Source organism: Colletotrichum siamense (genome assembly GCF_013390195.1).
Source record: "Colletotrichum siamense strain Cg363 chromosome Unknown KSG_Cg363_contig04, whole genome shotgun sequence".
Classification (NCBI taxonomy): domain Eukaryota; kingdom Fungi; phylum Ascomycota; class Sordariomycetes; order Glomerellales; family Glomerellaceae; genus Colletotrichum; species Colletotrichum siamense.
Window position 1 is genome coordinate 4,899,448 of NW_023501017.1, and position 23,246 is coordinate 4,922,693.

Below are 23,246 nucleotides of genomic sequence, written 5' to 3' on the forward strand. Positions count from 1 at the left end.
CTCCATTGGTCGTCCCAAGCCTGCCCCCGTCCCAGGTTCATCCAGATGCACTTGTGTCTGGGATACCGTATGCAGCGCCAGGCGCGTGGCACCCTGACAATCAGCGTCAAACGAACACACACACAATGGGCCGCAGGATGAACAACGGCCCAGCAGATGAAAGGAGAGAGAGGACTCATGCTTGTGCCTGCCTGTCTTCATCAATTTGCCGCAGAGTCGCACAGCAGGATACCGGCTCCAAGGCCGAATCTCGCTTCCACAGGCTGCGCCGCTTCTGTACCATCAAGGCTAGATTCTGGCTGCTGGCGTTTGCAGTTTCTCCCAACGGCGACGGTTCATCATCACGACGGTTTGAGCAAACGGCTGTATCGCTCTTCCATGGGGGCATCAGCGTACGGTTCCGTGGTTGGCTCGCGGCTGGCAGCCGGGCGATCGGGTGTGTGTGCCTCCAAAAATGACTCTCCCCATGAGGGAGATCACGAGCATGCGATGCGACGGAGCATGCAGCCTGGTGCATCGCCCAAACCAAGGAACATGGACATGAACCAGGCTCAGTCTTCACAACTCGACAGGATGCCCCCATTCATAAAGCCGTCTGGTATCGTTAGATGATGTAGCGCGTGTGTCAAGTTATCCACCGCCTCCCCCTTTTTTTCTCCTTTGGCACATAGTGTCTGCACAACCACGAGTTATGAAGAACCGCGACGACCTTGGTGGTGGTGTGTTGCATTTTGTGAAGGATTTAATTGGAAAGTGGATCTAATCACTCGACGGCTCGCGATAGCGTGTACCGGGAACCATTGCTCATGTTAAGACGCAACGAGGCCTCCCAAGCCACGCTGCTAACAGAGTTCCGCGCTCTCAGACGGTAGAGTGTACGACCGCGGCCGATGCTGCAAGTGATCTGCACCAGTCAACTGCGCCCCTCGACGGTAATTCTGGTTCCTGAATTCTTGCCAGGGAAGACCTGATCCGGGACCCCTGCTTCGTTCTGCTGCGGGAACATCCAATCGTCGCCGACGTTGGACAGCAGGACGGGTAACCTGCTCCAATGGAATCCAATCAGATGGGCTCTTGGCCAGGCACGGTATGAGGCCATTGGACAACGGCCGCGTCAAGCCTGCTGCCCAGTCTATTCCCAAAACCGCCTGGACGCCAGTAGTAGCGGTTTTTTCTCAGCTCGACTGAGTGTGTGTGAGTCCAGTGTCTCCTCTTCAAGTCACTCTCTGGGTCTGTCTGGCAACGCTCCCCCAAGCCCAAGAGAGGAGGACTTGCTGCCCGTCTTTCCACCCCTGGCCCCCTCACCCCTCTCAGTGTTGCCCCGTCTCATCGCGCGTGCGTGTGTGTGTGTGTCCCGTCTGAAGGCCTTGGATATTGCCGGGGACCCCCTAGGCTGTGACTGATGCTGCTGCACCACGCTGTTCAAGGCTTGTCCCGGTACGAGCCATTCCCTCACAGACGCTGACTGGCGGACGTGACGGCGCTTTTCCCTTCTGTCGAGAGTGTGTCCACCAGCAGACGACATCGCTGTGGCCCTCTCGACAAGCCCTTCTATGCACGAGTTGTGCACACACCAGATGGCAGAACGGGTCAAGAGATGGCCTAAATGACCCTCAGACGGACCGCCAGAGACTGTAACAGGCAGACAGAGAGAGAGAGAACGGTAGAGTTGTGCGCGTGTGGGTGGGCGAGGACTTACATAGAGGACGTGTACGTACTCTGGGTTTACACCCTCCATCTGCTCCCCCGAGCCCCCCGGGATGCCGCAAAGTGGACTCGCAATCTCGCTTTTCCTCCTCATCTCAACCCACTCCGCGCTCGTTTCCCTCTTTTCAACAAAACAAGCCATTCCCTCCAATTCCACCCGCTGTCACTCGTTCCAATCTCCTCCCCTCCCCCCCAAGTCTCTCCCTCTTCCATCGCCTGTTACTCATCTTCGATCCGCCAAGGTCTCCTCCTTTCCCTTGCTCCTTTCGCGCTCTCCTTCAATGTCATTTACTCGGTGATACCTCTTTTTCTTCCCCCAGCAAAAGAGATTCGAAGGACACACACGACAACAAGAGAAGGGCTTTTCGACACGAAGACAGCACGCAAAAGAGAAGATCGTAGGCCTGCTGTGCCCGTACATTCTTTAGGACTCTCGCCTTGTTTCCCGGACGCACGACCTAGACACGGTCCTGCCCGCCCCGACACGCTCGCTCGTCAACATCGACCAACACCCCCGATCGACCGAATCAACGTATTCAATCGACCGACAACTATCTAATCGAACGGGAGGAATATCAACCAGTAAAGAAAAGAAATCGAGGACGTCGCCGAGAATTTCGAGTTGGAAAAATCACATCTGGTGGCCGATTGAATCCGCACGAGCCATTTAGCCCCTGACCTGTTCATCGACCCTCGAACCCGCAAGACACGACACACGAACCTGTCACCGTCTTCGAGTCCTGGATCAGATTCGAGACCGCCCTTCATTTAACCAGCTCTTTTTTCTTTCTTTCCTTTCCTCACTCTCGCTATACCCCATCAAATCGTCATTATGAAGTTTTCATCAGCCTTCCTGGCCGCCGTCTCCGTCGGCGTCGCCACCGCCCAGTCATCAACCGCCAGCTCGGCCCTCCAGAGACCAAGTGAGAACCCAACAGTAAACGCCGTCACCTCTCACGGCTGCTACAACGCCAACGGCACATCATGGAAGATTTACCCCGTCGACGTCACCAAGCTCAGTGTAGGAAAGTGCACGGATGAGTGCAAAACGAACCAGAAGAAGAACGTCGCCGCTCTGAACGGAGAGGACTGCTACTGCGGCGACGACTACCCGCCCAAGATCAACGTCGTCAAGGACGAAAAGTGCAACTTTGGATGTCCAGCATACCCGCTGGAAGCTTGTACGTATTTCCATTCGAAGCCGCTCTCACAATTGAAGATCAAGAAGTAAGCTGACACAAGCATCAGGCGGTGGTGTCGAGGACGGCTTGTTCTACTCCGTCTACAACACCGGTATCAAGATCGTCGTCGCCGACGAGGAGCCCGCCACCACATCCGCCTCCTCCACCGCGAAGGCCACCACAACAAACGCCGGCGGTGCCGTCGAGACCATCATCGAGACCCCGACGCCGCCGCCCGCCGAGACCACCGCCTCCGACGACAGCAAGAAGAGCGGCACCAACGTCGCCGGCATCGCTGCGGGCGTTGTCGTCGGTGTTGTCGCCATCGCCGCCATCGTTGGCGGCATCTTCTTCTACGTCCGCCGCAAGCGCAACGCCGAGATCGAGGAGGAGCACCGCCGCAACGCCGCCGTGAACGCCTTCATCGGTGGCTCCAAGCCCCCGAGCAGCAGCGGCATGTCCATGACCGACTCGCGCATGGATCCCACGCTCGCCCACCGCCGCATGAGCGACGGCAGCATCGCCGACAACCAAGATTACTCGCGGAAGATTCTCCGAGTAAGTTTTTACCCGTTTGACGCTGAAGAATGTGAGATCCGGAGAGCAAAGAAAACTAACATGACGTCTGTAGGTTACCAACGCATGAGCACCTCACTTCGTGACGACGAACGACCTAGCCACTGGCTTACTAAATTACTTTAACATTCTGGCATCCGTGGCGTTTAGAGGTGTTCCTATTTCTCCGACGCTGGCTTACTCGGGGAACAAATCTTCCGATAAAAAGAACGACCAGTGTCGTCGGAAATTTCATATGTATCATGGTGTAGGGAACATATCTCGGATTTACGATATGGGTTTGCGTTGGATCATCTTCATCGTTTGGACACATAAAAACCGCCGTCGGCACGAAACACCCTACGCCGTCCACTCCTTTTGCGATCACCTTTAGACATTTCTCTCTCGGATAACAACACACCTACAAATCAAGGGAGGGAGAAGACATGGGGAAACACAAAAACGTCTCGGGATGGTTTTGCCCTTTCTCTCCCTCCCCGGATCAAACCTTCGCCAATCAACCCCCTCAATCAATCACCCACACACAACATCATCAACATCTTAACGCACAAACGTCCTGGCCCGCCAATCGCCCCCGCTGGGCACTTTTCGCTTCTTACGATTCCCTCTCTCCGGGGGAGGTATTGGCGCCGGCCGAGATATTTTACAATCTTCTTGCTTTTTAAAAAATATCGGCGGCGGTTGGGGATATCCCTTTTTTTTTTTATAACGACATTTGATGGAAAGAGTTGCGACGGAGTATTGGTGGCGCCCTTACCCCCATCTTGTGTGTATAGTACAACGGCTCCCTCATATTATGGACGTCCCCGGCGGTTCTTTTAACAATGAAACGGTTTACATATACGGTGGTCTTGTTTTTCACATGTTGCCTGACAGTTTTCCTCATTGGTCAAGAGCCGCCACGCGACGAAGGGACAAAAGAGGGAGCCGGATTTTTTTGGGCAGTGTTGGGCTAAATAAAAACCCTCTTCTTGGTTAAACGGGCTCTTTTCTTTCTCGATGGAAAAGAGAACATGGGGTTCCAAGGGGTTTGGGGGTTTTTCTCGTGGTGCTGGAAATCTTTCTGATAGCGTGGTCGATTGTACTTAAAGGAAATGGACCGTAGTAATCGAGCATTCAAATGACCTCATATCTCACTACACACTTGGCTTTTGGCGAACAACTTCTGACAGCTCTGCGCGTGGGCTCTCAACTCACGGATTCGCATTGACGTGATGATCTTGACAGTGAACAACGGCCGTGAACTGGTGGTTTCCTGGGGAAGCCCACCCACCGACAGCCGTTGGGTGGTGGTGGTGTCTAAACCTCCGAGCGCCGGGTGCCTCCGAGCACCGAGCCAAACAGGCACCGAGCTCAGCTCTCTCACTATATCACCGGGGAGGACTGCCTCGAGAACTTCAAAGTCACCTGACCAGACGACGAACGGGCTGAGCCTTTTTCTCTCGCGTGTCTTCCAAGGTTGCCCGAGTCAAAATTTCTCCGCTGGTGTTCGCCAGCCCCCAAGCGGCGAGAGAAACTGCGCCGCCTGCCCACCGACTGGGCCACTGAAGGGGCGGACCACGGGGACCCAGATCTGGGAGTGAATTAACCTTGGTAATTAACGCTGTCTGCTGCCCACGGCCCTGCCCCGTTGTGTGTGTGCCTCTCTGTTCTCTGCCCGGTTTTTGGGTTGCTTTGGAAGAAAGGCCTCCCGGCACGTGGAGACAAGACAGAGTCAAGAGGAGGAGGGAGCGGGTGATTGGGCGTGGGAGACAGGCAGAGGGCCAGCGTTTGTTAGGCGCAAGACGTGGGTGGTTCTCAGCTGGTGGGTGCGCTGGGGAAGTTATTATGGGGTGGGTTGTGTCATGTTAAGGACCCCTGACGATCGTTTTTCGGCGGTTTTTTTTTTTTCTTTCTTTCTGTGTGGTTGCTGCGCAGGCCGCGCTAAGAGGGAAGACGGATGTGTGTGGGTGTCAGTGTGTGTGTGGTGGTCGGCTGACCAACCGGTCGGCGCTTGGGCTGGTCTTCATTGGTGTCGGCGATGCTCATGGCGATACGGAGCACGATGGAGATCTTCTTTCTTTCAGTTGACGAGTGGTTTTTTAGAGGGGGTTGGTTTTGAGTGCGATGTGTTGGATCCTTACTTGTTGCGTTGTTAGGTGTGCTGTGTTATGAATGGGGGGGTCCTTCTTTGTGACTTGGCATATGGAGGGGCGGACCCTGATCCTCTGGCTTGATTTATCCCACTTGGGCCCCCCGTCCGCCCCCGACGCCCCCGTTTGCCGGCTTGGCCTGACGACATTTGACGGCAACCCGGACACACGTGAGTTTGGTACAGGTCATTGGAGGTTATATTTGACCTACGGCGGTATATGATGAGCTTGGAGGCCCTTTGGGGGCTGGGAGATGTTTCATCAAGGGAGCCCCCGAGGGAATAATATTTACCGTGATTTACTGGTGCCCACGGGAGCCCTACCGTAATTCGGGTTCGGGGATTGGGCTGTGGAGTTTCTGTGGGCATTTTGATGTTTGCTGCCTTATGGAAGTTTGGGTCCTATTCTCCGGTATGATTACAGTTGGCTGGGTCTTGGTTTCGTGGCCTGATAACAGCAAGACAAATGGGAGAAGCCTTTGGGTTGATGGTCCTGGCGGGTGTGTCTGGCAGCGCCGAGACGGTAGTTGGGCTTGGGACGATGTATGAGGATCTTGAAGTTCGGGTTTGAGGGTGTTGTATTTTGACGAGCAGGATGACGTCGGAATCGCTGGGGGATGAAACGAGGATCGGCTGTTGGATTTCTCTGGGTGCGGCGGGGACTCTAGAGATGAAGGCACGAGGTCTACGCAGTAAGAAGAGACTGACCATTACCGAAGCTATCTTCAGCTAGTGATGCGAGATGCTCAACTCACGCCATTATGGGACTTCTTCATCTTGAGTCCCTTGGATCGTCTCGGCTTCCGCTCGTCATCTGGTTCTGGTAACGCGGCTCGTCTCTTTCGTGATGGAATGCCCCCCCGGCTCTGAGAATCGACCCCGCCTTTCCTCCTATGATCGGAAGCCTTTTTGACCTCCCCTACACCACTGGACCATGTTAACAGCGAAATAGTGATCTCAAGGCCATTCGCCGCCGCCTCTACCTTTGAATTATTGTAACCCTTCTCTGGCGGGCATGCGCATTCGAACCAAACGCTCGCCTTTCGCCCGTACAAAGAACTCGACTTCTTAGCTTTATATTCGTTCAACAACTCTGTCAGGTTCACCTTTTCAGGTCTCAAGATGTCTTCCTCCCTAGGGCCTCCGACTGGCCTCCAATGACTCTTCGCCGGTTTTGCATGGAAAAATCTCAGGTCCATCTCTTCGTTGACCAACTTGATGATTACCAACGCTAGCTGTATTGGTTTCAAAGCCACTTGGTCTATATAAACCAGGCCACAAAAGTCGTCGGAGAGGGCGTCGCCGCAGAAGCTGTCGGTGAAGCTGTTCCATGCAGAGCTGGGATATGCGACCAAAGATGATGACGCGGTTCCTCTCCAAATCTTAATCGGCTTTGACGCGAAACATTCAAGAGCCTCGCTGTCCACTGGATCTACCACCCTGCGACAATAGGCATCCCCTAAAGTTTGTCGAAAGAATTTCAGGTCTTTTCTTCGATAACAACTTTCTGATGATATGCGCACAAATCCCTCTTTAGTGCTCAGAAGGGATATGAATATCTCGTGAGGTATGTCACAAGTAAAACACTCAAGACATAGCGGCACCAAGACGTGATTGCTTTGGGGATTTGAATACATAGGAAGTTCCAATCTTACCCCTTTGTTCTCGAGTCTTATACCAGGCCTCGGGGCGAACGCCACGCGACTGATTTGGCCAGAAGATACGAATTGTTGAGGTGACGTTGCGAAAAGTCCCCTGAAGCTTTGCGTCGGCAGGGGCGGTCTGAAAGGCGCCAGCCAGGCGAATACCGACGTGTCTGTATGCAAGTTCACGATGTGTTCTTGTAGTCGTTGAAATGCTCTCTCCCCCTCGCCGTACAGCATCGGCATGTTGATATCAAAAGTGCCCAGAAGGCAATATGCGATATCTTCTGACCGGGTGGTCTCTCGATTCGCTGCCCAAGACATCTTGACTGCGACCAGAACGTCTTTGAGTCGTTTGACCATCTTCAACACGTCGATGTCTATCGTTGTGATAGTGGCCAAAATCGATGCGTTGTTCTCCTTAGTGAATCGGAAGTTCCAGCTGGCATCGTAAAACTTGACATTCGCGGGGGCAATGAGCTCCTGTAATGTCCAGCCGCGGCTGAACCATTTACATGAAGCCATGTTAGCGATAACATGAAGCTTTTGGCCAGGCGGTGTTGTCCCGATTGCCGAAGCCGACGGAGCAAGATCCTCCAACCAAATAAAACACACAGCTGAGGCTCGATACCACAGAAACATGGCATTGATTGCTTCGCTTAGCTCAGCGCTGCTGCTTTTGTCGATACAACACGTGTCGACCCAAGCATGCTTCAGGTTCTCTTTCAGAGCCAGCTCACAGGTCTTGGAGATCTTGGCGAAACCGGCTTTCTTCTTTGCCTTAGAAATATGCTTCATGTCCTTGAACGACACTTCATCGACGCCCCACGTGTGCGAGAGGATGGCGTACTCGACTGTTGAGTAGTCCTGGAACTCCTCGAGACGTAGCGTCTTGGTGTTGATGAGCCACATCCTGTCGCCAAGGACGAGGCAGGGAAGAGTGAGAATGGGAGATTGAGATTGAATGAGTAAGGGCAAAATAGCAAGAACAAATGAGGTTCGGTTTGTGGTGACTGTCGCGCAAGGTTTGAAGCCGTCAGATTTCCGAGATGAGGTTGAGCAAGGGAAAAAAAAGAAGGAAGAGGAAAAAGAAAACGATACTCACAGCCTGATTTCCAGGCGGCTACTGACACGCGCTTACCATCCTGCGGGCTGCCTCGCGGACAGCTGAGCCAGCCGTGTGCACGCCGATTTCGCCAATCATCTGCTTCTAACAAGCACCTGCTGGCAATCTTGCAGCAGTTGCTGATGTAGCCAACATATTGTGGCGTTCATACTTGGGGTATCGGTTTCCCTGTTTCCGTCAAGCAAGCGGTCACGATTGCCGCTGAGAAGTAGTTTTTGCTTTGCCTGGGCATCGTATTGAGTTCCCAAAGATGCATAGGTATTGAAGGCTCCATTTAGAGCAGCATTCATGTTGGCATTTTTTGCGTCTGTTACTCCTAGTCTACATCAGGCGCTTCCAGCTTCGCGTGGATGTCACTCTCCGCACACTCCGCGCGGTGCTTCCTCCAGTCTTTCTTCTGGCACTCTCCGCTGCAATACTTGACCTGCAAGCAGCGCGTACACTTCTTCAACTTCGTACTGCTCTCAGCCTCCGACTTGCCACAGGCTCTGCATCTCTCCACCTGCTGCTGTCCGCTGCCTCCACTCCTTCCCCAGGTCTCAAAGTCGACGCATTCATCCACGAACGGGACCGCAAAAGTGGGGCTGATGGCGATGCGCGTGGCATACTTTGACGCGGTATCCCACTCGGGAAGCGCGACGAAGTTGTCCGGCAGTTTTCCCTGACCGCACGAGCAGAGTACCTGCTTCCCCGTCTCCGTCGATACGGGCACCTTGCCCGTTTTGCGGTACTCGCACGACGACTTGTGGTTCCAGGTGCGGGTGCGCTCTGCAAGCGAGGGGAGCACCTTGCGCCAGAGGGTAAGCTCCGCGTCGTCAACGCTGATTTGGGCACATTCAAGCTCGCGAAGCATGAGAAGGAAGGGCTCGAGCTCGTGGATCATTTTCTCGGTGAAAGGGATCACAGCGGCATCGAGAACGACGGAGCCGGAGGCAGGATCGAGACGGACGGCGGAGACGAGGATGAGCATGTGAACGCCGGTGTCATCCGAGGCGTGGCTCAGGCACATCAGACCAGTCTGCCCTCCCTGTAAGCCCGAGGCGAGCATGAACATGGTGAATACGGATTCTTTGAAGTTGAGGCGAGTGGATCGGGAAATGCCATTGCCGCGGCCTGCTTGGGCTTGCTCGCGGACCTTTTTCTCGCCGACGGAGAAATGACAGGCAATCATGTTGACCATGAAGCGGTTTGCCGCCTTGTTAGTTATATCGATGATGGGAAGGCGGTCGAGGTTGAAGTGCGGGGTGTTGAAGTCCACCGGTGTGTTTGATAAGCTCTTTGCGAGGGTAGTGGGGAAGGTGAAGTCCACAAGAGGGCTGTCGACGCCTCCGCCTGTGGCAGGGGCAGCAATGGGCGCGATGACTTCGAAGTAAGATGACTTGCGGGCGATTCGGATCTTTACTTTGCCTTCGCTAGCGTCAACGGGGATGGGAAAGGTGATGGGGTAGATGTGCTGCTTCTTGTCAAAGACAACGTTAACAGTAAACGGAGTCACTTGCTCAGTCTCGATGGGAACCTTATCGGTGAGTAGCTTCTTGCCCTTGGCGGAGAGGAAATCGAGATGGCCAGTGATAGTTGCTATCTTGTCTTGCTCTGCTGTCATGTTGGCAGTAAAAACGGCTTGAGTCTCTCCCTTCGCCTCTGTGGCAGACTCCGCAACGGCACCGGCGGCCTCGCAAGTCGCGGGGTATCGGGTCTGACCAGGCAGATACTTTGTGATGAATACGCTGGATGCATCTGCCAGCTTGCTTTCGTGAACCTTCAAATCCTGGCCAAGTATTTTCTGATAGACTGCAATGTTCTGGGCAGAGCTTTGGACCTCGAGACGTACGAAAGCCGTCTTGCGCTCGACTTGAAGCGCGGAAGATGGGACGTAGAATGACGCGATGAGAGGTGAGTTACCAGCCCATCCGGCGGGATCAGGCTCAACAGTGACGGAGAATTTATTGGAAGATTCTCGGTCGCCACTGGGCTTGACGGTGCCCCAGACGAGCTGCACGTCATCAAAGAAGTTGTGCCACTTGTGGTCGGCATCTTTGCCGGATACCAAGGAACCTCTGACGGTGGGGGACGCGATCTCCGCCTGGTGCGAGCCAGTAAACATGCGTTTGATCGCATTGTTCGGGACCACAAGGGTTACGGCAACAACCTCTGGGATCGATTCCCAAGAGTCGAACCCGCCGAGGTTGCGGTTTGGCTTAATTTCTTTCTGAAGCCAAGGTTCAGAAAATAGCCCCTGGGTGTGCATCTGCAGAGAAAAGTCTTGCCGCAAGTTGCCAGTGAACATGAGGCTTCTTTCGAAAGAGTACTTCTCCAAGAATAGGTTAACTGTGCGATCAAAGTCGGAAACAGATAATCTTAGCTTGAGGTAGCGCATGAGGGACACCAAAGTCCCTCGGTGGAAGTTCGTGTAGGCTGTATTTCGAATGAGCTGAGCCATCGATGCCTTCGATATGGATAGAAGCTTCATCGGGTTTTCATGGGCAAAGATCTCGAGGTAAAGCTTGAAGAGCACGCCTGCAAGGGCCTCAGGGTCAACCTGAAGTGGCCCGGTGGTGTCAACTCCGGAAAAGAACTTGCTCTGCTTCCAGTTTATGCGAGTGTGTAGCTGAGTTTGGACGTCCTTCTTGTCTTGCAACGTGCCGGCCATGAAACTGATCAACATCTCGTCGACCCATGACACAGCCGTTGTGTTGGTCCAGTACTCGACTGCGCTGGCGCCAAGAAGCAAAGACACAGTGGGCCCGTGGCCGTAAAGAACTCTGTCGAATCCTTCCTTGCTTGTGTCCTCTCTCTTCAGCAGAGTTTCCGTGAACACAGAAGACCATGGCTGAGGGGCAAGCAAGGGAAGCGCGGACGTGAGGAGGTTGATCGTGCCGACGTGGTCTGCGAGGTTGGATGTATCGATGGCATCAAAGGAGGAGGGCGCGGCTAGCTTGCCTCCGTAAGCATCTGGATCCAGACAAAAGGGCCTTGAGTCAAACTGCCTGCGATACCAACCAGCTGAAGTTTCCTTTGTGGAAACAAAATGCTGAAGAGTCTGGCAGAAAGCAAGAGCCTCGCTCGCGACGAAGCGGATCACAAGCTTTTTCTCGCGTAGGAGTTTGCCGCAAGCAGTGCCCCATTCGCGAAACTGGGTTTTGGCTGCTGCGAATGCCATCAATGGTCCATCCTTCGGATCGGGTTTCAAGGGAGACGCGTCGGTGAGGGCTGCGAAACCGGTCGCAAGGTGAAACCCGAGGATTGGGTCGGCGCCGTGGTGCAGGACTCTGTGGTTTGATAAGGGGGCGATGAAGAGAGGATTAGGAATGTCACCGGACCAGCTGTGATTTGGTTTCGAGGTATCGAAGTAGGCATCGGTCGCGTTGGTGATGGCTTCGAAGTTTCCCGTTGAGAGAGGGGCAGCAGATCGCATGCCGGTTAAGCTTTGTCCTTCGCCGCCCATGACGACCTTTCTGATTTCTAAAGATCGTTTGATGGCAGATTTGAGGGCAGCCTCCTGTCCAGCTCGATCGTCTGCAGAGGCAGTGTCAAAGCATGTTTTCCAGATTGTGCGGACGTCATCAAAGGTAGCCTCATCGACGAAGGGGAGGACCTTGCCATAGGAGCTAGCCTTCCAAGAGTTGAATGATTCGGATGCAGCAAGTAGTTTCTCGAGCTGATTTGCGAGAAGCTGAGTATCGGCCTTGGAGATGCGTAGGTCGTAGAAGAGGTTCCAGGCTGTGTTGCCGGCGGCGGCGTTATCGAGGAGCAATGAGAAGAGCAAGACATCGCGAGCTTCGAGACGGTCAGTTGCGACAGAAAGGGACATCGGAAAAAGTCACATACCAAGAGTTGCCTCATCCCAATCGTTGCATGTCACGTCGAATTTACGACTTGCTATGAGGAGGTCAGTCGCTGATCCGTGAATGCTTGTCGCATGTGGGTATCACCGTACGCAGTCCAACCTCGTTGTACGCAGTGTGCAAGATGTTTCTCACATCTCCGCAGCCCAGAAGAAGTAAATTGGCATCAATTCCTTGGGGTAGACCTCTAGCCAAGTTGACGGCAGGAGTGTTGCCTACAGGGTAAAAGAAAGAGATTGAATTGGCGACCGTTGGGGTGAGCATCTTGGCGGCGGCAACGTATTTACGACAAAAAGCCGAAGCTTGTCACGAGTAGACAGAGCGTTCAATCAAGTACTTATTGGCTGTCAGTATAAGGTAAATATTGGTAGCTGAGGAGGGGTAACATACGGACGAGCGAAGACTTGATGAAATAGCCTTGTCCAAATTTGAAGCTGGCGACTGCTCATCGAACGAGGCAACGAGGGGTGAACGTTGCAGTGAGGGGCAGATTCCACCAACTACCTAAGGTAGGGACCTATCCAGGAGCTGGCGTCTTAAATAGGCAGGCCAGTCAAGGCTCGCGACCAGAAACAAACGAGCAAAAATCCTTGAGATAAAGAGAAGAAAAGAGTATCGTCGATCTAGCGAGTAATGCAGGCTGTCGACTCCCGTCCAAGCCGATCAAGGAGATGTGACGATCGTGTGTAGTAGCTGCTAGAGCTCCCTTCGACAGCTGCTCGCGGGGCATTTTCCTGAGGATGCCGTGAGTGGCGGCAGCTGGCAAAGGCTCATCAGCCACACGATCCAGAGCACACCGCCTGGACTGGACGTGGCAGAAAAAGCTCAATGGGTCGTCAGCCACACAGCTGCACCTGCCGGCTGCGATGCTTTTCGCGACTGTTGTCGCGTTTTTGCTCGACATTCGGCTTCATTTATTGGCAAAACAACCCACCACTGCGTCAGACCCTGCTACGAGCTCTTGCAGCATTCAATCTGAAGCCTCAAACTGTCTCAAAATACCTTAAATTTGATTTTCCACCGTCAAGGCAGACCAATACGACCTAGCGCCCGCTGCTTGCTGATCATCACCTCTGAGAAAGGTCGACGCTCGACACAAACAATCACACGAGACGTCCCGCCATGGCTCAGCCCACGCCGCGAGTCCGGCGCACGTCGCAAAATACGCAATACACGTACGTCTTCGAGACAGAACGCCTGCGAGGAGCGTGAATACTGACCTGACCCAAGCTACAACCTCTCGAGACGTATCCACGATGTCAAGACCTATCCCGTCCAGTCTCCCCAAGGAGCCACCATCTTTCTATACGGCCACGACAACGGCGTTTCCATTGTATGGAAAGGCGGCCGCCGCTTCAAGCCCGTGAAGAAGCAGCCTTCTCCACCCGAAAAGCAGAACGGAGCCACCGACGACGCTGTCATGATCATCGATTCAGACGACGACGAGCCCCCGTCCAAATCATCCAAAGCACCGGCTCCTTTCACCGACAAGCCCGAGTTCGAGGACACCGAGGAGGATACCCCATACCCGGAGATCATTCAAACGCTGGATCTTTCCCTCGGTACGGCCGCCTTACACTTGGCGGTGTTGCCTATGACGCCGTGCCCAGCCGAGGATGCGGCCTGGGAAGGAGCCGACGTCCTCAAGGAGAAGATGGTTTTCACCGTGGCCTGCGCTACCAACGAGCTCTATGTCGTTACACTCCCTCTGACGCCACCAAGTCCCGAGAGCAAGGCACGTCCTGAGCTGAGATCCAGCTTGTTGGCCGGTAAGGCTGGATCTGGTGTGTGGGGAGAGAGGGTTATTTTCCTCGGTGGACAGTACAAGCACAGCGAAGGCATCGCCATGTCATTAATCAAGCCCAAGACTGAGAAGTCCGGCATTTCACAGAAGCCACGCCTGGTCGTGGCCGCGCACACCCGCGAGGCGTCCGGCACTCTCCGTCTCTGGGACGTTCCCCTGGATGTACAGCCCGGCGAAGCCAGCGGCCGCATCAACCCCTTCCAAACCGAATATCTACCGAGTCCTCTGTCGAGCATCTCCTTCAACCCTACACATCTCACACAAATTCTGACAGTTTCTACGCCTCACGCTGTTCGCATCTATGATTACGCGCAGCCCTCCTTGCCTCCGGACGACCAGGCCGTAGGGCCTTTCCCCAGCCAAGGGTCATGGCTTCTCTCCCTTTACCACCCTTTCACTCGTCCCACTTCAACGAGGAAACCTATCCTCGATGCTGCCTGGATTTCCCATGGCAGAGCCGTTCTTGCCCTGCTTGCCGACGGCACCTGGGGAATCTGGGATGTGGACGGCGCCAGCCCGCTTGGTGGCTCCCTCCTCGGGAAGAACAGCTCTGGAATCAAGGGTGCGGCGCTGACAGCCTTCAGCGCGACTGGGCATGTCGAGGGAACGGGTCCCTTGCGCGCCACAGCTGGAGTGCCAAGGTCGAACGGCAACGGGGAGTTCGTGCCTATGACACCCCACACCCGCCGTGATGCTGCAGCTTCCTTGAGTGCTGCCGGCTCTCTGGAACGCCTCGTAGCCGTTAAGGGAGGCATTGTGGTGACGCCTCTTCCCGGCAACAGCTCAGGTTCCGCCGATGAGAGCGTCGTACTGTGGATTGGCGGTCTTGATAATGTCTCCGTCATTCCCGCGGTCAGCCGATTCTGGGACTCGCAACTGCGACGCAGCTCCGGCGGCGGCGTGAACCTATTCAGCGGTACTACGCCTACAAAGATGATCCGACTCCAAGATTTGGCCACAGGGCTGTTGGGTGAGAGATGCTGCGGCGTGGGTGCAGCAGTCGACTTTTCCAAGCTCAAGGACAACGACGGCGGTCTCCAAATTGAAGTTTTCGTGATGGGTGAGAGCCGACTGGTCATTGTCCAAGAGTGTGAAGATGCACCCGGCGCGAAGATCGGAGGTGTGGTCTCAACCCGCCGACGTCTTTTCGATAAGAAGGAGCAACCCAGCGCCATTATCGTCCACCCCCGACCGGACCAGCCCCGCAACGTCTCATTCAACCTCAGTGTCAACAAGACAAGAAGCCTGCGCGGTCAGTCCTATGGACGCGACAGCATTGCTCCCGATGACGATGCCACCCATGACTTCACGCTGCCAATCGGCAGACCGAAGTCCAGCATGGGCTTCGGCGGCTTCGCCAGTGGCTTGGAAGCTGCGGCGGACGTGCAAGGCGACGACGAAGGCCGTGACTTCGAGGAAGAGATGTTGGATATCATGGAGATTGATCAAGCTTTGACAACGATGGAAAGCGGCGGTGGACGCAAGAGGGTCTCATTCACTTGAGATCTGACCTACTGATGTTGGCTGACGAAAAGATTGAACTAGAGAAACAAATGTACGATACCCATGGGCCGCCCACACGTACGCCCAACCTCGTTGGTACGCGCCAAAGACTAATGCCACTGATGCCTCCTTTTCTTATTTCCCTCTTCCCATTTCATGCAAACGCAATGCAAACACTCGCCGAGGTCTCTTTAGACCAAGGCATCCGCACTTCAAGGTGGAGCGCAAGGAGAGATTCATCCTTGACTGCTCTGTATTATGAGCGGTACATCAAGAACCCCGTCCTCTGGGTTTACCACCGCAAGGCACAAGATCGCAAGATGAAGTGTTGTCGGAGGTAGGCCAATCATGACGGGGCGAGCCGACGTTTCCTATTTCAATGGACAGGGAATTTTTACGGGTGGGGGCATCTGGGTGGTTCGGTCTTGCGAATTGACCATTTGCTCTCCCAGCCTCCGCGTCATCCTGTCATCTGTCTCGGTTCCCGGACTCTGGTTGCCTTTGCGGCCGGGGGAAGATGGGACGGGCGGGGGATGTCAGGGTTGGGAGGTGGTGTCGTCGGTACATTTTCCCAAGTGATTGTGCGTGCAACGGTCCAGACTTGTGATGCGTGACTTGCTTGGCTTTTGTCTTACTTTCTTGCGATATATTGCCTTCCCCTTCTGTGCCTTCTGGTGATTGATTGCTCAGCATCGATGAACTTTGCGAGATACTCGGTTTGTTGCGGTACTCATGCTGCCAACCCTTTTTCCTGAAAATAGGCAAGATCTCCAAATGAAGAACCGCAAATGCGGCAAGTCGTCTACCCACAACCACCTTCATCTAGGCGCAATCTCGAAAAAGTCACATCAGATTGCCATGTCGCATCTACTCTCCGAGCTAAATGAGGCTCTTCCGCAGCGAAAACTCGGCCATTCCGGGATGTGGCCGGTTGGCAAAAGGGGGCGTGGGGGCCGGTCCAATTTGGCTCAATCAAACAAACTTTGGACCATTGTCTACTTGACGATAAGCGTATCTGGCCACCAGGCATGAGCCCTGGGCTGTGGGTTCTCAGATAGATTTCGTCAACGAGATAGACTTTTCGGGCGGGATTGATTAGTTTTGGTGGTCTTGGCAGGTCTGGATTTGTCGGTGTTGAAGTGAAGTTGTGAACGAGTCGATAGCCACGTGAAGGTAGAGAGACGCCCCGCGAGATTCCTCATGTGTTTTACGTGAAAAGAAGTTTGTATTCAACGCTTGGTGTAATGGTATCAAAAGGTCTATAGATCAACTCTGCGCAACCCAGTTGCCTCAAGAGGAAAAAAAAAGAGCAAAAAAGTCGTAATCTCGTGAAAAAGGGCCTTCGAGACCAAGAATGCAAAACGGTCGTCCCTCTTCATCCTCCACCCGCCCCGAAACCTCTTCCCGTCCTGGGCAGTGCATCTCTTTCAATGCTTCAACCCCATCTCGGCTCGTTGTCGGGAATCTGAGGCATCCCCCGCGGCTGGGGGGCCGCCGGCGCCTCGGCCCTCTTCTGGAGCTCCTCGCGGGCGCGCTTGGCCGTCGACGAGGGGCTTGGCTCCGGCTCGCAGATGTTGGTGTTGGGCTGTGGCTTGTTCTTGCAGATGAGCCCGCCGCAGCAGGGCTTCTTTGTGTCGGCGATGCTGGTGAAGCAGAGGCCTGAGAGACAAATGTTAGTGTCTTCTGAATGAGGTACTGTGAGAGTGAGGGTTGTACGAACCTCCTTTGGCGATGCACTGTCTCTTGACGAGGCCGGCGTCGACGCTGATGGCGGACGCGGCGCCGACGATGGCAATGAATGTGACGAGTGTGAACTTCATGATGAGTGTTTGTGTCTAGCTTGTGTAATGAAGGTGTTCTTTTCGGTTTGTATCGTTGTTGTTTACAAATGTTGTATCGTAGCGAATGTGTTGAAATGAAAGCTCGAAGATAAGACTCGTAAGGTTGATGATGGACAGGACTGGAGCGCATCCCACTCGGAAACGAGGGATCTCGCAAGCTATTATATGCCCCCATAATCCAACGTCGACCCTCCCCTGCGAGTCGTGCTATTACAAACAGCCGTAATATCAACCCGATCTCTTGGGACAAGCGGGGAGGCTGTGCAATCTTCGGAAGGCGGCGACGCGGTTACACACGCCCACGGCACAAACTTGCGCAAGCAGATGAGCGAAGGTGACGGGCGGCCTGTCGTGCAACGGTGTAAGATGACCCCCCCCTCTGCGGGTACGCGTACGCTGGTTTGAGCTGGGTTGTACCAGGTTTCGGCGGCGTGCCTTTCTTGCGTTTGTATGTGTGTGTGTACCTGCATGCATTACACTCTCCCACACACTGCGCTTTCTGCCGTCTCAAGGCTGGGCCGGGCGTAAGACGTAGGGCGTGCGTGATCAGTGGTTGCGGGTTCGTCGGATCGTACGGACTCAGGTCGTGACAAAGGAGAGCAAGCTCCTGTGTGGGAGGAGTCAGGACGGCTCCTTGGGGAATAACTCCCCGGGGGCAAGGAAAAGACACTCACAACCAACACCTCCGTCGCTGCTCCAACCACGATTTAGAGTTCACCACATCCCAACCAACAATTCTAGAATCCCGCTGCAAGGCGACACTTGCGGTTTCAGACCAACCCCCGCCCACCAATCGGCGACAAAGGCCCAGCGCTCAACGTTAAATATAGCAATCCTCTTTTGCTGTCCTGTGTCGTCTGGAGTTCGAAGTTGGGATGAAAAAGCCCGACACCCTCCTCCTCCCCCTCCTCCTCCTCAGTCTTCAGCCAGAAGATTCATGAATGTGCTCAGCCAACTAACGCGTCCTCTCCGTAAAAAGATCGGATGTCGCTGGCTGGGCTGGCCGTCGCATCGGAACACGGCCGATGACAGAGCAGCGCAACACCCATCACCTGCCACGGGCGTCCTACGCGTCCAGCCGAGACCGGCACCGCTTCCTCGAGGCATCGGCCAGCCCACGTTTTTCCGACTGTTGATGCTGCATGAAGGAGCTCGAGCCGCGTGATGGTAATTCTGTCGCTCACGCGACAGCCTCGTCGGCGGCGCCGAGCGCTGGTTGGAGAAACGTTCTCACTCTAGCGAAGATGCGTCGGCGACAAACTCAGTCCGCTCCATTTCTGTCCTTTCACAATGCGAAGACACTCTTCCTCAAATGCATCATAATGCTGCTGCTGCTGCTTGGCTCTTGCAATACTACCTCCTCAGAAGCCCAAGAACTGCAGAACAGTTTCAACAGCACAAACTTTTCTCAAAACCCCCCCAGCCCATCTTACGCCTTGGCAAACTCCTTCCCCGTACCCTCTCCCCTTCCCGCCCCCAAGAACCTACAACATCCAACAACCACGCTCTCCTTCGTATGATCCACGTACGCATCCCATGCCACAAAGAACATGAGACGAGACGAAAACAAGTCTGCACCGGGGGCTGCTGCTCCACACAAACTCCCAACGCCAACTGATTCGTGGAAGATGCACGAATCATCCGGATCTTGACTCAACACACTGAATCCGCGTAATCGCACACAACCCAACGCAAGCCATCGCAACGTCCGAAGCAAAAGCCTTGTCATGCATTGCTATTTAAATTGTAAAGTGGCGTCCGTGCAGATGAGTGAGAAAAGTTCGGATGGAGGACCACTTCCCTTACCTCTCCAAGTTGAGGCCGATGGCGGTGCCGGTTGTTCGGCCCCACTCGCACCGGCGTCGGCCCGGCCAGATCTCTTTCTCTGCCTCTCGTCCGCCATCTACCGAGAAGCCGCCGGACGTATCCCTTCACCCCCAAACTCTTTAGCACTTCATTATCCACTATCTCGACATCCTCCCCAGCAACAGTCACCGTTCCCCTCGCCACCAACGCTCCTCCTCCTCTTCCGGCTTCGTACCAACGAGCCAACGACTGGAATCCATGGAACCACCGCCACATCTGTTGCAGACATCTGCCATTCCAATAAGTGAAACCCACCCCCACCCACCCATCCTTTCCCCAGCCAACCGACCAACGCAAAGGGCGTGGAGGTCACGTTCGCGGCTCCAGAACACTGGATGACGATTCCTGTTCCATCCATGGAATGTGCCCGTGAGTCACGAGAAGAGAGTTTCACTCACACACATGCATATACACAAATCAAGAGTCACATTTTCGAAGATTGTTCAGCCCCAAGGACTAAGTAAGTGAAATTCAATTTCAATTCATCATATACCACTTCCAAATCATCGTTCCGAATCCCTAACCAAGTAAATGAATCTCATGATCGCTGGCTGAGGCTCGCCTCGCGCCAGAACTAGATCGAGCTCCATTTGTTCCCGAAAAGAAAATCCCCATCAATACCGAATATCCCTAAGAAAGGAAAAATGCCATTTGCTGAATCGCCAAAAGTTGAAATCCCAATGAACCCCCGTTTGCCACCCCTGAAGAAGCCGAACCCTTTTATTTTAACCCCCAATAGTTGTAGTAGTACATCCGTCCCGGCGAGCTGATATCGCGAGATTGTCGTCATTACGTTGATCCGGGGCGCGTGGTGCTGCAGACTTGAAGCCAACACACAAAGCGTAACATAACGTACAGAGGTCGCCGTGATTAGACAAAGGAGCCGTGACGTCGTTAAGATACCCCTTTTCCTAAATGGAAACCTAATACGCCAGAGACCCCAAAAAAGACCCGAGTGTTGTTATCATGAGCTGCCAAAGAAGACGTCGTCGTTGGTGAACATGTTGACGGGGTCGTCGAACTCGTCAAACTTGTTCATCATGAGCATGTTGGACTCGCGGTCGAACTGGACGAGGCCCTCCTCGCCGGAAAAGGTCTTCATCAGCATCTCGTCGTCGGGGTCCAGGCCCAGACTGGAGATGCTGGTGTTGCCGACACCGACGCCGGCGTTGCCCCGCATACCGGCGAGCAACGAGTCGTCGCTAAAGCCGGAAGTATTGGGCTCGGCGTCGAAGAACTGGTTGGGCGGGGGCGAGGATGACTGGGAGAGCTCGGGCGGGGTGTTGTACTCGCTCTTGGCTGGGGACTCTGGTTGCTGGGACAACGCAGTTGGCGCCTCCATCAGGGCCTCTGGTGAGACGTACCCCGAGTGGTGGCTGCTTGCGGCGGGTGACGGTTCAATGTCCAACTCCTTGTGGATTCTGGGGGGCGACGAGGGCATTGGCGCAGAAGACACGGTTGTGATCTGCAGAGGCATGTCCAGGCCTGGGCGCTCGATGCTGATACCGCCCATCTCGAACTGCTCGTCCATCATGTTGAAGTCGTTCTCTGGGGAGTTGACCGCAGAGCTGTCCGAGTATCCGGACTGCGACGAGGTGGAGGTGGAGGACTTGTTCTTGGTTCTGGTGCGGGCGGACTTGTTGACACGCTCGTCCATCTCAGGGCGGTGCTTGCGGGGGCGGCCGCGCTTGACGACCTTCTTGACGATGCCGTCGAAGGCTCCGATGCACATGCCGCGCTGGCGGTGGCGGGTGAGGGCGTCGTGGCGGGCGAAGCTGTTGCCGCACTCACAGGGGTAGGGCTTGATACCGGTGTGGATCTTGGCGTGGCGCTTCAGGTCGTGCTGGCGGACGAAGCACTTTTTGCAGGTAGGGCACTGGTACTGGCGATCGTTGAGATGGGTTTGGACGTGGGACTTGATGTTTTCCTTGCGGCCGAACTTCTTGCCACAGTCCTCGTACACGCAAGTCCACTTGCCGTCGCCAGGATCGGGGCCTTGGATGTAGTTTGCGATATCCTCGATGGTGACACCGGTGTCGGTCTTGGTTTCCTCGATGTTGATGCTCGCGATGCTGGCGGCGCTGGCAATGCTGGCAAGAGACTCGGTACGGCGGTGAGGAGAAGTACGGCGGGACATGTCGAACGAACAAGTGGGGGAAGAGGACGAAATCTCCATGTTGGGATGCCTCAGATCGGGCCTGTTGTCGAACGCCGCGTGGAAGTTCATGAGAGGAGTGTGAGGGGTGGATTGCGCAGAGAGATCGGAGGCGGCGAAGTCGTCAGTGATGCCGTCGTAGGTGCCTTGGATCTTCATGAACTCGTTGTTGAAGTTGTTCATGTTCATGAAGTCGGCGGTGGGCATCGACTGCTCGTACATGGCCGCCTCGGTCACCTGGGTGGGTTGCTGGGGGACGGGCATGGCAGTCTGCTCAGACTGTCTCCGCAGCTCCTCAAAGATGTTCTGCGTCCTCTGGTTCGACCTCCTCGTGGGCTTGAGCGTCTCCTCCATGGACTCGTCGTAGCCGTCGGCGAAGCGACTCGGCCTAGCGGACATTGGCTCGTGCTTGATAGCCCGATCATGAGGCGTCTCCATAGGAGTAGGAGGAAAGTAATCTGCGGCTTGTAAGTCAATATACGCAGATGGTGGTTCGAGAAACGTACTTGTTGCATTCTGAGTAGGGGGCGTCATCGGTCTTGACATCTGCTCAATGCCCATGGTCTCGAATTTGCTGACCCTCTCCATGATGCCGTTGCTGATTCTCCGCGACGACCGCCTCGTGCTGGCAGTCTCTCCCTCAGAGATCCAGCCCTGGGGAGTGTTGGGAGCGTCGCTGAAGTTCATGAAGGAGGGCGTCGAGAGGGCGCTGTCGGAGCCAAAGAGCTCAAAGTCCTTGTTGCCTCCCATGCTGGCGCCGTAGGCCTGCTGGTTCTTGGCCATCATGCCGTTCATCTGGTTGCCATATTGGTCGAACTGGATGGGGGTGGAATCGAAGCATGTGGCGTCGAAACGCTGGGCGGCCGGCGTGCCATGGGGGGACATGAGGTAGTTCTCGTGGTCGTTGGCGGCCACGAACATGTGTTGTTGGTGCTGGAGTTGTTGTTGTTGGTGAAGGTGTGCTTGCTGTCGGGGGCCCGGGCGTGCTTGTATGCGTTGCTGCTGCGCTTCTCGCAGAACATGCTGCGGTTGTTGTGCTAGTCCTGTGTTGTTAGTAATACTTACCTGCGCAAAGTCCTGCCTTGTTCCGTTAGGAGACATCACTTGTCTGCGAGTATCCAGGCTGAGGCCCCGGCGGTGGCCGAGGGCACGTTGGCGCTGGACATTGTTAGGCAAGGGCTGGATCTTCACTGCTTCGAATGCCGTCGGTGTCGAATTTTGGCGTCGGTGCCTGTGACGGGCATGAAGACTGCTGGTTGGCGGAGTGGACAGCATTGTGTCGCAAGTCGAGTCCGGATGGGATAATTGTCGTCGGTTGGTTAGGTTGTCGAGGGAACCTTTTTGGTCCGAAACTGTGTAAGTTGGATGTCAGCATCAACATCGACGAGTGTTTCTCCATCATCACCATCAATGGCAATAGAAAAGACTTACCTCACGCAGCGCAAGCACAGCTGGCCGGGCTAGGGGGAGGATTGGTTGTGCTCAGTCGGGGTCGACTTCGCGGTTAAAATCAGATAGAATCTGGTCTGTACGCCTTGTTCAGGCGAGGTAAGAAGGACGAGAACGCTGCACGCGTGCGGTCTCTACCTAGGCAAAGGTAAACTTGTCAATGGCAACAGGTGATTTGTGATGGATACACAAGAAGTGTTGGCTTCTTGGTAGACAGGCGGTGAAGGTGTTTTGGAGATGTGGTTTGATGCAGTCGCGATGGACGACGGGAGAGGGTGAGGTAGGTAGAGGATGGTCTTCCTGCAGTAGTGGATTTGGGGCGGGAGGAGGGGAGGAGATTCAAGATTCCACTTTGGAGGTGATCTGGGTGGGTAGGAATAGTAGTAGTAGTCGAAAAATAGTAAGGAAGGCAGCGGTAA

General features: G+C 54.7%; 7 protein-coding genes across 7 annotated transcripts; 3 read left to right on the forward strand and 4 right to left on the reverse strand.

Annotated features, from left to right (window-relative positions):
- Positions 1-2,539: 2,539 nt before the first annotated feature.
- On the forward strand, positions 2,540-3,534 carry wsc1 (Cell wall integrity and stress response component 1; the record flags this gene model as incomplete). The annotated part of the gene is made up of 3 exons (XM_036639066.1): positions 2,540-2,888; positions 2,956-3,446; positions 3,520-3,534. The coding sequence occupies 3 exons, from the start codon at positions 2,540-2,542 to the stop codon at positions 3,532-3,534; spliced, it is 855 nt and encodes a 284-aa protein (XP_036495392.1).
- Positions 3,535-7,128: 3,594 nt separating this feature from the next.
- On the reverse strand, positions 7,129-8,150 carry CGCS363_v007218 (Vegetative incompatibility protein HET-E-1; the record flags this gene model as incomplete). The annotated part of the gene is made up of 2 exons (XM_036639067.1): positions 7,129-7,134; positions 7,251-8,150. The coding sequence occupies 2 exons, from the start codon at positions 8,148-8,150 to the stop codon at positions 7,129-7,131; spliced, it is 906 nt and encodes a 301-aa protein (XP_036495399.1).
- Positions 8,151-8,680: 530 nt separating this feature from the next.
- On the reverse strand, positions 8,681-12,473 carry USP19 (Ubiquitin carboxyl-terminal hydrolase 19; the record flags this gene model as incomplete). Its single annotated transcript, XM_036639068.1, has 3 exons — positions 8,681-12,141; positions 12,193-12,243; positions 12,302-12,473. 3 exons carry the CDS (start codon positions 12,471-12,473, stop codon positions 8,681-8,683), a joined length of 3,684 nt encoding a protein of 1,227 aa, XP_036495400.1.
- An 858-nt stretch (positions 12,474-13,331) lies between these two features.
- NUP37 (Nucleoporin NUP37) lies at positions 13,332-15,516 on the forward strand (the record flags this gene model as incomplete). The annotated part of the gene is made up of 2 exons (XM_036639069.1): positions 13,332-13,384; positions 13,440-15,516. The coding sequence occupies 2 exons, from the start codon at positions 13,332-13,334 to the stop codon at positions 15,514-15,516; spliced, it is 2,130 nt and encodes a 709-aa protein (XP_036496166.1).
- Positions 15,517-16,951: 1,435 nt separating this feature from the next.
- Positions 16,952-17,336, reverse strand: CGCS363_v007221 (uncharacterized protein; the record flags this gene model as incomplete). The annotated part of the gene is made up of 2 exons (XM_036639070.1): positions 16,952-17,175; positions 17,237-17,336. The coding sequence occupies 2 exons, from the start codon at positions 17,334-17,336 to the stop codon at positions 16,952-16,954; spliced, it is 324 nt and encodes a 107-aa protein (XP_036496165.1).
- Positions 17,337-18,669: 1,333 nt separating this feature from the next.
- On the forward strand, positions 18,670-18,975 carry CGCS363_v007222 (uncharacterized protein; the record flags this gene model as incomplete). Its single annotated transcript, XM_036639071.1, has 1 exon — positions 18,670-18,975. The coding sequence occupies one exon, from the start codon at positions 18,670-18,672 to the stop codon at positions 18,973-18,975; it is 306 nt and encodes a 101-aa protein (XP_036495507.1).
- A 1,212-nt stretch (positions 18,976-20,187) lies between these two features.
- Positions 20,188-22,653, reverse strand: ace2-1 (Metallothionein expression activator; the record flags this gene model as incomplete). The annotated part of the gene is made up of 3 exons (XM_036639072.1): positions 20,188-21,836; positions 21,885-22,401; positions 22,444-22,653. The coding sequence occupies 3 exons, from the start codon at positions 22,651-22,653 to the stop codon at positions 20,188-20,190; spliced, it is 2,376 nt and encodes a 791-aa protein (XP_036496164.1).
- Between the last annotated feature and the right edge of the window lie 593 nt (positions 22,654-23,246).